This window comes from Anabrus simplex, chromosome 1 (assembly GCF_040414725.1).
Source record: "Anabrus simplex isolate iqAnaSimp1 chromosome 1, ASM4041472v1, whole genome shotgun sequence".
Taxonomy (NCBI): domain Eukaryota; kingdom Metazoa; phylum Arthropoda; class Insecta; order Orthoptera; family Tettigoniidae; genus Anabrus; species Anabrus simplex.
The window spans coordinates 142390100-142404047 of NC_090265.1; the positions used below are offsets into that span (position 1 = coordinate 142390100).

At 38.2% G+C, this 13948-nt stretch overlaps 1 protein-coding gene across 1 annotated transcript in view; it reads left to right on the forward strand.

Moving 5' to 3' along the window:
• Phm (Peptidylglycine-alpha-hydroxylating monooxygenase) overlaps positions 1-13948 on the forward strand; it is a 107372-nt gene that overhangs the window by 73835 nt on the left and 19589 nt on the right. Inside the window, exons 2-5 of the mRNA XM_067157450.2 lie at positions 5761-5818; positions 5919-6006; positions 10901-10970; positions 13159-13291. Of these exons, the coding sequence (XP_067013551.2) occupies positions 5761-5818; positions 5919-6006; positions 10901-10970; positions 13159-13291 (349 nt within the window). The remainder of the gene's footprint in view (positions 1-5760; positions 5819-5918; positions 6007-10900; positions 10971-13158; positions 13292-13948) is intronic.

Sequence of the window (13948 nt, forward strand, 5' to 3'; positions counted from 1 at the left end):
TCCATTTCCCTTTGTGGTCATTACGCTCTTGAAGAATGCCATTCATATAATTCTCTTTTGCTTCCTTTTTCACTCTATTCAGTTCCCTCATTAGCTGTTTTCTACTTTCTCTACTCTCCCTACCTTCTTTGATTTTCCTGTTTACTATTCTACATTTTCTTTTTAATTTTCTTATTTCCCTTGTATAATAAACAGGGTCTGAGGTCATTTTACCCTTCTTAACAGGTACAAATCTGTTCTCTCCTTCCCAAACGATTCCTTTGAATTTAGCCCAAAGTGTATCCACATTACTCCCTTCACTTATCCAACAACTGATTTGTGATTTAAGGTAAGTCCCAAATTCATCAACTTTAGTTTTTCTGTACAATTTCTTGTCTTGTGTGACCCTCTTATTAAGCCTTTTTGGTACCAGTCCTACATCCATTATTACAGCCTTATGGTCACCTATTCCTTCAATTACCTCAGTTTTATCAACAATTTCCCGTGGTTTAACCAAGAATACATCTAGTAAGTTATTGAGACGAGTTGGTTCTTGTACTACTTGTGTAAATCCTCCCTCCCAAATTAACTTATTTACCAGTTTCTGTTCATGGGCTTCACTTGCAGCTCCATTCCATTCAACCTCAGGCAAGTTTAGATCTCCCCCAATTATTACCACATCATTATTATTGTTTTTATGAGTATAATCTATTATTTTCTCAAATATTTCCATGTCTCTTTCCTCTCTTCCTGGCCTGTATGTTCCTATAATTCCCACCTCCTTCATATTATCACAAATTAATTTTATCCCTAATATTTCATCCCTTTCATCGGTAAACCATTCGTGTGAACAATATGTTTCCTTCACCAGAATAAACAGCCCCCCTCCCTTTTTATCTCCTCGGTCTCTACGATAGACTGTGTACCCTTCTGGAAATACTTCTCTATTACCCACCCCTTCTCTCAACCACGATTCCACTCCTATCACCACATCAGTCTCATAAGATTCCATCAATGTACTGAATTTTAATTGTTTATTTACTACACTCTGACAGTTTACCAAGAGCAATCTCAGACCCCCTTCCTCCCTAAAAATTGACTGTTGCAATTGGGTAACTTGAAATTCCTTACTTTCCTGAGTTTCATTTACTAGTTGGCTGAGCCAGCTTGAAGTACAGCTGGCTCTTTCTACTAGTTTTCCTGGTCAGTATTATAACTCAAGGGAGTTGCCTTTTTTACAGTACATATCTTATGATTAATAAAATCTAGAACAATATTTCCTATCTTTCGTTTACCTGAATTGTTTAGATGAAGGCCATACTTTGTGTAACAGTGTCTCTCGAAACTGCTGCTATCAATTACCTGTGTATTACGAAAATGTTTACAAATTTTAACCATATCTGTATTAACTTTGTCCACTTCAGTGTTCACACACGAGTCTCTAATCAAATCATGCCTGTGGGGCACGTTCACTACAAAAATGTTAGCGTGAGTCAGCTTACCTAGTGTACATTTAAGTTCCGAAATAACATTCTTAGCGTCGTTGTGAGCTACGTCGTTCGTCCCGCCGATGATCACTACTGCATCACGACTTCCGAGATTTCTTGCCGCCTGCTCCGTGTTTTCCAATACCTTCTTAATTGGGCCCCAGGATAGATGACTGCCGATGCTGCAATATCTTCATTGACCATTTTCTCCGCAATTCCCCTCGCCTGGCTATCACCAAATATAAGAACGTTCGATACTTTCGCCGGTGCACTGTGTGGGATTTTAGGCCTAACCTTGCCGCTTCTCGTAACGGATTTTGCGCTATACGTTTGACTGCTTCCTATACGGATACCTTGCGTATCGCTTACTTCCCTCAGGGATGAAAATCTATTTTTTGTGTCAATTACAAAGTTGTCCTTATTAAACTGTACACTTTTCCTCCTAGAATCTGAAGCAACTTGACACCACGCGCTAGAATTCTCGGAGCCACCTGTGTTCTGAGTGTTTACTGGAACCGGTACTTTCGATTCCAGTAAACGTACCTTTTCCTTTAAAATCTCATTCTCCGCTTTTAATGCTTGTAAATCCTGTTGCAATAAAGAGAGAATTACAAGTACATTATCATTACCTCTATCCTCCAAGTAATGAGACGCCAGCGATTCGTTGACCGTTGTAGGCCTAGGTTTGTTACCGCTATTCAAATTGCTCTCGCCACAGCTTTATTTTCAGCAAAACCAGCACTACATATACACTCAAAATGGTACCAAATTAAACACTTTTCACACTGGATACCATTCTTCACTCGCTTCTTGTTTACACCACATTTATTCCCGATTATTTCGCAAGAGAACCGGGAGCTATCTTCACTTACATCCTTCGCTGACGCCATCTTGTATTAATAATTACAGCATCAGATAAAGCTTTGCCTACTCTAATTCACTGAGTTCTATTTTCTAGGGGCCGATGACCTTCGATGTTAGGCCCCTTAAAACAACAAGCATCATCATCATCTATTTTCTAGAAATATAGCCACCCATTCAGTCACTCTTTTGTCTAGTCCAATTGCACTCATTTTTGCCAGCAATCTCCCTTGATCTACCCTATCAAATGCCTTAGACAGGTCAATTGCGATACAGTTCATTTGACTTCCTGAATCCAAGGTATCTGCTATATCTTGCTGGAATCCTACAAGTTGAGCTTCAATGGAATAACCTTTCTTAAACCCAAACTGCCTTCTATCAAACCAGTTATTAATTTTGCAAACATGTCTAATATAATCAGAAAGAATGCTTTCCCATAGCTTACATACAGTGCATGTCAACCTTACTGGCCTGTAATTTTCAGCTTTATGTCTATCACCCTTTCCTTTATACACAGGGTCTACTATAGCAACTCTCCCTTCATTTGGTACAGCTCCTTCATGTAAACAATAATCAAGGTACTTCAGATATGGTACTACTATATATCCCAACCTATTGTCTTTAGTATATCCCCCGAAACCTTATCAATTCCGGCTGCTTTTCTAGTTTTCAACTTTTGTATTCTACTGTACATGTCACTGTTATCACAGGTAAACTTTAATACTTCTTTAGTATTTGTCAGCTCCTCTATCTGGACATTATTCTTGTAACCAACAATCTTTACATACTGCTGACTCAATACTTCTGCCTTTTGATGATCCTTGCATACACACTCCCCTTGTTCATTAATGATTCCTGGAATGTCCTTCTTGAAACCTGTTTCTGCCTTAAAGTACCTATACATACTCTTCCATTTTCCACTAAAATGTGTATGACTGCCAATTCTGCTTGCAATCATCTTATCCTTAGCTGACTTCTTTGCTAGATTCAATTTCCTAGTAAATTCATTCAATTTCTCCTTACTTCCACAGCCAATTCTCTCTTTCTTTCCAGTCTGCACCTCCTTCTTAGTCTCTTTACTTCTCTGTTATAATATGGTGGATCTTTACCATTCCTTTACCATACCATTCCTTTACCACACCTTTAAAGGTACAAACCTATTTTCACATACCTTATCTATTGCTTTAAACCCATCCCATAGTCTATTTACATTTTTATTTACCATTTTCCACTGGTCATAGTTCTTTTTTTTTTTTTTTTTTCAAACTCCCTCATGCCTGTTTTTATCAGCCATATGGTACTGCCTAATAGTCCTAATTTTAATACATTCCTTTCATTCACATTTATTTTTAACTATGACAAAAACAGCTTTGTGATCACTAAATACCATCTATTACTTCAATTTCTCTATAGAGCTCAACTGGTTTTACCAGCACCACATCCAGAATAATCTTCCCTCTAGTTGGTTCCATCACTTTCTGAATCAGCTGCCCTTCCCATATTAATTTGCCAGTTTTTGGTCATGCTTCCTGTTGTTCGCATTACCTTCCCAATTGACATTTGGTAAATTGAGATCACCTGCACCGAGCTTGATAGCTGCAGTCGCTTAAGTGCGGCCAGTATCCAGTATTCGGGAGATAGTAGGTTCGAACCCAACTGTCGGCAGCCCTGAAAATGGTTTTCCGTGGTTTCCCATTTTCACACCAGGCAAATGCTGGGGCTGTACCTTAATTAAGGCCACGGCCGCTTCCTTCCCACTCCTAGCCCTTCCCTGTCCCATCGTCGCCATAAGACCTATCTGTGTCGATGCGACGTAAAGCAACTAGCAAAAAAAAAAAAAAAAAAAAAAAGATCACCTGCTACTGTCACGTTCCTTTCAATATCGTTTCCCACATAGCTGATTATCTTATAAAGTAATTCCGAATCAGCGTGAGCACTACCCTTTCCTGGTCTGTACACTCCAAAGACATCAAGTTGCCTATTATTTTAGAGATGAGCCTTACCCGTAGAATTTCGTGTTTGTCATCTTTAACTTTTTTGTAGCTTACAGATTCTTCTTTCACCAGAATGAATGTCCGAGTCGTTGGCTGAATGGTCAGCATAGTGGTCTTCGGTTCAGAGGGTCCCGGGTTCGATTCCCGGTCAGGCCAGGTATTTTAACCTTCATTGGTTAATTCCAATGGCTCGGGGGATGGGTGTTTGTGCTGTCCCCAACATCCCTGCAACTCACACACCACACATAACACTATACTCCATCATAATAACTCGCAGTTACCTACACATGGCAGATGCCACCCACCCTCATCGGAGGGTCTGCCTTGAAAGGGCTGCACCCAGCTAGAAATAGCCACACAAAATTATTATTATTATTACCAGAATGAATACTCCCCCTCCTACCATTCCTATCCTATCTCTACAGTACACACTCCAGTGTAGTTCTGCATCCATTATATCATTTCTCAGCCAAGATTCAACTCCTATTACAATATCTGGTAAGTGTATATCTATTAAATTACTCAATTCTATTCCTTTCTTTGCAATACTTCTACAGTTGAGCACTAACTTTTTTATTTCATCCCTACTTCACTTCCAGTTTCCTGTATCCGTATCACCGCCCCCTATTTCTTCCAGGGTGTGGGGAATTTTACTTGTATACGCGTCATAATGTCATCTGCTTATTCTTCAGGGAGACACTATGCTGTTCATTTGGTTTCTGAAGCTGAACAATTCCCAAAGACTGAAATTTATTGTAATGAACATGGATTGTTGTGTGAGCTGGAACTTTTACACCCAGGAATCTTTCTTGACATCTTGTTTGGACTTGATAGACTGACTAAGTTAGCATGTATGAATCATAAATAAACACATGTTGTTTTGTAGTACAGCATACTTACAAGCAAGGTGGCCATGCAGTTAGTGTCACGTAGATGTGAGGTTGCATTCGGGAGATAGTGCGTTCGAACCCCACTGTTGGCAGTCCCGAACATGGTGGTTTCCCATTTTCACACCAGGGAAATGCTAGGGCTGGGACTGTACCTCAGTTAAGGCCGCCGCAGCTTCCTTCCCACTCCTGGCCCTTTCCCTATTCTATCATTGCCATAAGAAATATCTGTGTTGGTGCAACAGAAAAAAAAACCCATTACAGGTATATAGGGTCATAACTCATAATACACTTCGAGATATACTACCCAAGACAGAACAGCACATAACTTACAAACACGTCTTTCGTTAGGCGATAGCTCGCTCATTCACTAACAAGGAGAGAAACACACGAACCTCCTGTGCATTGAATTCGGGAGGTGGCTGTCGTATCGCCGATAGGAAAAACGTGGTGTAGCTGGTTCTTATTTCAAATGTTGTCACTATATGTATGTAATGTATGTATGCTGAAAGTTATTCTTTTATTTAATATTTTTCTTCTTTCTCTTTCCAGCCGGAGCTCTACTTATGCACACCCATTAAAGTTGATCCCAGCAAGGGCTATTATATAGGTGAATAAACTTTTTCTGTCTTAAAAGACATTTTCGTTTTTCATAAACTGAGTAATGCATTGCACCTCTTTCTTGTCATGAATTCACATTTTCATTTCAGTTGGTTTTGAACCCAATGCCACAATGTCTACAGCTCATCACATGCTACTGTATGGGTGTACTACACCAGGAAGTCAGAAGGCAGTTTGGTAAGTCAGAGTGTTTATAAAAGTATATCTCAGTGGATTGTGAGACCTATACCTGTAGGAAATCTTATCAAGTTAAATAGTTCAGTGGTTTAGTTTTTGACACTTTTGGTGTAGTATTGACAATATTAGCTGGGTTCATTATTTTTTATCAGTCCTTAAGATTCATAGTTTTCATGTATACTGGTAACCCAGTAGGCTACTACTAGATATGAGAGATCATTCAAGGGTAAATTATCATTATTTGAATACAATAAGGATTCCTACCACTTTCAAGGAATCCACTTCACTTCAAAGTTAGGAAAGCACAATGTTATTGATATTTTTATAATTATTTCATGTGGCTGATTCTAGCCTGGTGCAGCCCTTGTAAGACAGACCCTCCAGTGAAGGTGGGTGGTGACTGCATGTATGGAAAACTGTCTTTTAGTGAGGTGGAGAGTAGTGTTGTGTGTAGGTGTAGTGTGTGAGTTATAGGAATAAAGATGGCAAAAATGCCCAGTCCCTCAGCCAAGCGAATTAACTGTCTTAATCTTAAAAATAATAAGTTCAAGATAGTAATCTCTCTTCCTGGCCACGAATCAAACCCAGGGTCCCGAGGACCAAAAGCTAGATTGCTGAGTGTTCAACCATGGAGCTGGACAATGACAGTGCCATACAACATCTAGTTTGCATGTTAAAAGAAAACCTTGTCTGCTGCAGTTGAATGATGGAAAGTTTATCTTTCGATAGTGAAAAAGAAAGATGACCTGTAGGAGACCTTATTTACATTTCACAAAATGGTAATTTCAGAGTTCAAAAACTGATTGAAGGAAACTTTTACTTGCTCCATAAACAGTGGATTAAAAATGAATGATTGTATTGACCACAAAAGTCCACTCCATGTAAATCGAAAAGAACTACTTCAGTGAGGTAAACCATTTGGGAAGCCGTGGTGGCTCATCACAAAATTTAGCTGCTCTGCAGCATTTGTTAGGTCAGATAACTCGTCTTGATATGCCTGTCGTAGTCCTATTGCTTTTCCTGCACTCTTCAATGGCTTTAGGAACATTTAATAAGAAGCGTGTTATGGTATGCTGCAGTTCATAGTCAGAATTCATCCATTCTGATGTCGTCATGCCATCTCTTTGGTAAAAATCTATCCATATATTTGCTTTTTTATCCTGCAGTTCTTGATGTTAAGCTTGGTATTGTGTCGTAGAAAGCAATGGTATTTTTAATCACAGTTCTTCTATATATAAAGGTTGTCTTGTGAGCTCATGGGTTAGTCTCGAAGGACCGTTTGTTTTTTTTCTTTTGCCAGGCAGAGAACTTTTTAAAGATATACGTGACCTTTACTTTCTCGTGTAGCTAGGTTATTCTTCAGTAGGTTTTCCAAGATAATGTCTGAGCTGTACGTAATTTTTTTCTCTTAGCAGCATGTAAATTGAATATATTTGGAAGCTAGGAAAGGTTAGAGAATCAAAGAGTATCTAGCAGGGAATAGTATTCATCCATGATCAGAGGAAGTGTATACTCTCTGGCTTGACAGGTGGTAATCAAACATGTCTGCATGCAATAACATTACTAAGGATGAAAATAAAATATATCAGAATGTTAATGAAAGTGTTAGTCGTTTAGCAACCCGCTAAGTACAGAATGTATTTCGGGTTAGGTTAAGCCTTTACCTGCAGTCATTGGAATGATCACTTAATGACTTGATTTTATGATTACTCAAAGTTGGCTGAACTGAGAGACCTATCCATATCTCATGATTCACCAGCAGGTAATTCCGGAGAGAATAGAATAAAAATGAAGCAAATCAGCCCTGTTTTTAGTAAACTCAATCAATCAATCAATCAATCAATCAATCAATCAATCAATCAATCAATCAATCAATCAATCAATCAATCAATCAATCAATCAGTCCTGATCTGCATTTAGGGCAGTCGCCCAGGTGGCAGATTCCTTAGATGTCTTTTAATATATAGATTAAGCAAAATGTTTGTCATTTGCCTAACTGCGCTGTTGGCGTGCAAAGGTATCATTTTTTAATACTGAATGTATTGAATTCATGATTGCCTTGCCTGAACAAAATAAATCTACTGTATGTGAAAACTCGATTGACAGACACGATTACTCTGTACCGTTCTGAAGCCAGTACATGCACAATGACATACTACACAATAACAGAAACTCAAACTAGTCTTCACCTGTTTAAAGACCATGGGATATGAATGAGGATACTGAAGTTTAAAACAAAGTCTCTTGCTTTTCAAAGAAGTGTGAGTTGGCACAAAATCTGTAGAGATGGCAGCACCATCCAGTAAGGTTTGGTTACTGGAGTTCTGAAGAAAATGCACGCTGGACATATGCACTTCCCAACACAAGCAAAAAGTAATTCATGCAATAGAGGATTAAATTATCACAAATTTAAAATCAAGCACTGTCAGCATCTTAGATGTCTGTAATGTAGGCATAAGTTCATATCAAAATATTAAGCAATGTATTGTGAATAGTATTTGGCCTATAAAGAAAATAAACAGATGTGTGTTTGTGTAGAGGAGGGGGGAGGGGGAATTGTTAATAAATTAGCACATATGAAAGCAAATGAAAATGTAAATGGAAAGAACAAAGTTGGTGTGACATAACATAATCATTAAAAAAAAATAATTGAGATCAACTTATTTATATTGAAGATAAATGTGAAATCTCCTGAAAATTCAGTGAAGTATATAGAAATCTATCAAGACTTGCTCCTTTGTCTTAAAATGCAGGGAATTTAGCCAACATTTTGTTTTGAGATTGTCATTTTCTCTTCTAAACTGGTTGTGTTAGTATCTACTGCCATTCTTGTATTTGAATGTTGAGAACTATCAATTAACTCCTTTGGCCCAGTTTATGTATTTTCTTAAAAACATAGGTTGATTTTTTAAAGAGTGGCAACAATGCTGTAGTGCCACCGTGAAACAGAGTTAGCCGGTGTTGTTTCCACAGGTAGGTTAAATGCCTGCCCTCCCTCTAAGAAAATGAACATGCCCTCACCCATCCATGTGCTCATGCATTTAACAGGAACAGAGCAGTTGTGAATAAACAGTCAAGGAATACAATGTTTTCAAAGCTGCAGCAAAGGAGATGGATAAAAATTTAATGTACAAGGTGCTTGTTGTGCATCTGTACCGCAAAGAACAACAGTTTGGCAGAACCCCACCAGTGTGAAAGTTATGATGATTCGTGTCTATGATTAGGACGGTTGGAATTGAAGAGGACATATTGGGGCAATTTTTTACTTTTGCTACTTGTTTAACATTGCATTAACACAATAAAGGTTTTCGGCGACGGAAGGATGGGAAAGGGTCAGTGGGCTAGTGTTGGGATGGTAGTGGCCATGGCCTTAATTAAGGTACAGTTCCAACATTTGCCTGGCGTGAAAATGGGAAACCACGAAAAAACCATCTTCAGGGCTGCTGACGGTGGGATTTGAACCCACCATCTCTTGAATGCAAGCTCACCACTTGGCCAACTTGGTTGGTGGGGCAAATATTAGTTTATAGGAAGACGAGTTAGGGATTGGAATAATTTACCAAGAGAAATGTTTGAGAAATTCTCAACTTCTTTGAAATTATTTAAAAAAGAAGAGGTAAACAACTGATAGGGAATCTGCCACTTAGGCGACTGCCCTAAATGCATATCAGTGGTGATTGATTGATTGATTGATTGATTGATTGATTGATTGATTGATTGATTGATTGATTGATTGATTGGTGGAGACTGTCTGACAAACACTAGAGTGAACGTCAAAAAAAACGTAAAGCGTACTGTTCGCCCAAGGCAGACCGTTAATGCAAAGTACTACTCTTTGTTCCTAAAAACGATCTCCGAGCAGCGCTGAGAAAAAAACTAAATCACTTCATGCACAAATTGCCCATCATTATGCACGACAATGCAAGGGCGCATGCAGCAGGAGCGTTGTCTGATGTGTTCAATCGCTGGTGCTGAGAAGTGCTCTAACACTCCCATACCCTCTGGATTTAAGTTCCCGCAACTTTGACTTGATCCCTAATGATAAGGAACCACTGCGTTGAATTTGCTTCTGAATAGTTCTGCAGGCAATTGATTGCTCTTTTAGCACTATCTAGAGATCAGACTATGCCAGCAGTACCCAAAGGTTTTTGCATCATGGGGAACATGCTGGTGCCTGTAAAATCTAAAACCTTGTAAGTATACTATGTGTCTAGAAAACAAATAGTTGCCACTTAAAAAAAAAAAAACGAGTTGGCCGTGCGGTTAGGGGCGCATGGCTGTGAGCTTCCATCTGGGAGATAGTGGGTTTGAATCCCACTGTCGGCAGCCCTGAAGATGGTTTTCCGTGGTTTCCCCTTTTCACACCAGGCAAATGCTGGGGCTGTACCTCAATTAAGGCCATGGCAGCTTCCTTCCAACTCCTAGGCCTTTCCTATCCCATCGTTGCCATAAGACCTACTAAAAACTAAAAAAAAAAAAAAAAACTAACCTATATATTTCTTAGATTATCTTGTCATCGGGACATAGCTACAGTTTGAGATCAGTGAATGTAGAATGTTTTAGTTGTCTTTAAAGATCATTCCCAGTTACTTAATCCAATTTATACAGTCATTAATATATTTGCCTCAACAAATAAAAGTTGGTAAGAATATTCCTCTCTGATATTAATATAAACAAACACAATCTCTATTTAGTATGTAAAGAAAGACTAGTAGTTGTAGTTGTTGTTGTTGTTTAATGACCAACTGAAACACTGACTAAAACAGTCACTGAATTAAAATTGTTATAGAACAAAATTTATTAATACTGAGACTGTTTGACCATTGATGCAATTTATGTAGAATCTGATTTTTTTCCATAATTTTTTAATTATAAACTTTATTGGTCATTTCAGGAATTGTGGTGAAATGGCAAAACATGATGATTATTTGGAAACCTCTAATCCATGTGAATCTGGCTCTCAGGTGAGTTCTGTTTCTCTTGCTCTTCATTACTTTCCTTCTTTCTTGAAGTTAAGCAATGTTCAGTGAACATGTTATAAAAGTTCCAATTGCAGTAATTGAATAGGTGATAAAATTAAACCACGTAAACACATTTGTTAGATAGAAATAGACCATAAAATAACAAAGGTGTTGAAGTAACTAACCAAAAACTAGTAAATGAGAGAGATAAAATAAATGCCACAAAAATGATCAATGACTGGGAGAAGTAAGTTTATTTATCTCATTTGAACCAAAGTGAGTTGCTGAAGTAACAGAGAATATGTGGGATATATACTGCAAAAGAAGTGTGAAGTCTTGTGCAACGGTTGATGTTGTGATCATAGCCATGGACTCACCAGTTTTATATGGAATCTGAACCACAAGGATCATTACCATCATCATCTGTCTCCAATTGCCTGGGTGCAGTTTAAGAGCACTCTCCATCTCTGTCCATCCAGGTACATTTCTCCCCCTTGGACTTCATACCATTCCGTGCCTCTTCTCTCCAGGTCCTGCTTTATTTGGGAGATCCAGCTTTTTCTTGGTCAGCCTCTAGTTCTCTTGCCTTCCAAATCATTCTTTTACAACTCTATCTTGTGTCCAAACGGTTTCAACCTTGATATGCCTATGTTTTCACAGATAAATTGTTTCACTTGAATCTCTTGATGGATCACTTCATTTTGGATCTCATCTCTTCTTGTTTTCTGGGGCATTATTGACCGAAGAAACTTTATTTCTGCAGCTTGGAGTCTGCCATTATCTCTGCTGTTAACGATACACTTTTCAAGACTATATAGTAGGTTGTTATTGGTATGAAGAAGGTCTTATAAAGAATTCTGTTTAGTCTTAATGAGGAGCAGCAAATAAGTTACAGGATTGTGAATGACTGCAGAAAGACCTTGACAATATTGTGGGATGGACAGCAGACAATGGTATGATGGGAGAGATGGCGTGGAATGACATTAGTAGACAAATAAGTTTGAGTGGTGTCTTTAAAAGTAGGAAAGATCACAATATGAAGATAAAGTTGGAATTCAAGAGGACAAATTGGGGCAAATATTTATTTATAGGAAGGGGAGTTAGGGATTAGAATAACTTACCAAGGGAGATGTTCAATAAATTTCCAATTTCTTTGAAATCATTTAAGAAAAGGCTAGGAAAACAACAGATAGGGAATCTGCCACCTGGGCGACTGCCTTAAATGCAGATCAGTATTGATTGATTGAAATGGAAAGAAAAATCAGGTTGTAAATTTCACCAAGAGGAAAGGTCCTATCAGTTTTAATTACTGTGTCAGAGTGAAAGTACCTCATGGAGATTGCTGTGAGTACCTTCTTCATTGGGGTAATCACATTAACAAGGTTGTAAATTAAGGTTATAGATCTTTTCATATGATTGTGGTATTTAGGGATTGTAGTAAGGATGTAAAGGAGAGGGCATATAAGTCACTGGTAAGACTCAAATTAGAGTATGGATTACTTGATTCAAGACCTGGGAAAGATTGAAAGGATAGCAGCACAATTTATTCTGGATGCCTTACGACAGGATAGTAGTGTTATAAAAATGTTGGGACTAGTTGGGAAGGCTTGGGAGTAAGGAGAGGAGCTTACATCATACACATACCTCATCATTATAGATTGTTATGCCTTTCAGTGTGACTTGAATGCCACAGAACAATTTTGAGAAATAGGACACAAGGAATTTTGGGTTAGATCCTTCCTGTTTACGTAAAAATAGCAGAATTCCTTATACAATTCTCAACCACTTATTTCTGCAAGATAGGATTTTCAAGTTGGTCCCTTTATAAAAATCAAATGCTGCAGTTGTTTGAAAAGCACAGCTGATGCTGCTTTCAACTCTCAAACAACTGTAGTGTTTGATTTTTATGAAGGGACTTACTACTGTGTGCTGTTAGGTCATCAGGCCAGAGGCTGGTTGGATCCTCAAATAGCACCACCAAAGGCTATGCAGTTATAGGAAACCACAAAAACCAATGGCAGAGCCCAAATGAGGCATACTAGGCAAGACAAGGAGTGAGGTAGTTTGCCATTGCTTTCCTCACTACTGTGTGCTATTTTCTCATTTTTATTTCCATAGTATTTTAACCTTCCTTTCAATTTTTATCTAGCATGATGATTTTTACTCAAGAATACTTTTATATTCTTTCCAGATTTTATATGCATGGGCTAGAGATGCTCCAAAACTGGAACTTCCAGAAGGAGTGGGCTTCAGGGTAGGTGGCAACTCATCTATCCAGTATCTTGTGCTGCAAGTACACTATGCACACATCGATAAGTTCAAAGGTAACGATTTAAAGGCTATAACTGTAAAAACATTGGCTTAGTTATGCAAGGGATATACTGCATATACTGTGCATTAAAACTATTAACAGTTCCAAGAATGTGTGCCTGACAGAATACTGATCATTAAGAAACATCTAGTCCAGGTAAATGGCAGTTATAAAACTACTTGATGCAGTTAAATTTAGTCAGTTCAAATGTCTTTAATTCTAAATCGTAAATAATTCAAGCTTTTTGCATGATACGTTGACATTCTCAGACAATGCAATGTTAATATCTTCTTTGATTTTTTGGATAATTCGAAGTAATATTCAACTAAACTGAATGGCAATATTATGAAATTCAGCCCACAATACCAGTACATTGTGAGCTAGAGTGCTGAGATTAGAAAGGTTTAGTATAGAACATGGGTTAGTCAAGCTTGTTTGATAAATTCCAGGAAATAGTTCTACCCCATTCCTCTATTGGATGCGATTAACTATTAACTGGAAAACAACAGATAGGGAATCTGCCACCTGGGCGACTGCCCTAAATGCAGATCAGTATTGATTGATTGATATTGATTCTTATTCCTCTTCCTGCCCCGGGCATTTGTTTTCATTGTATACTGTACTACAGTCCCACAGTCAAAGATAAAATTACCACAGCAGATTTTCTTTT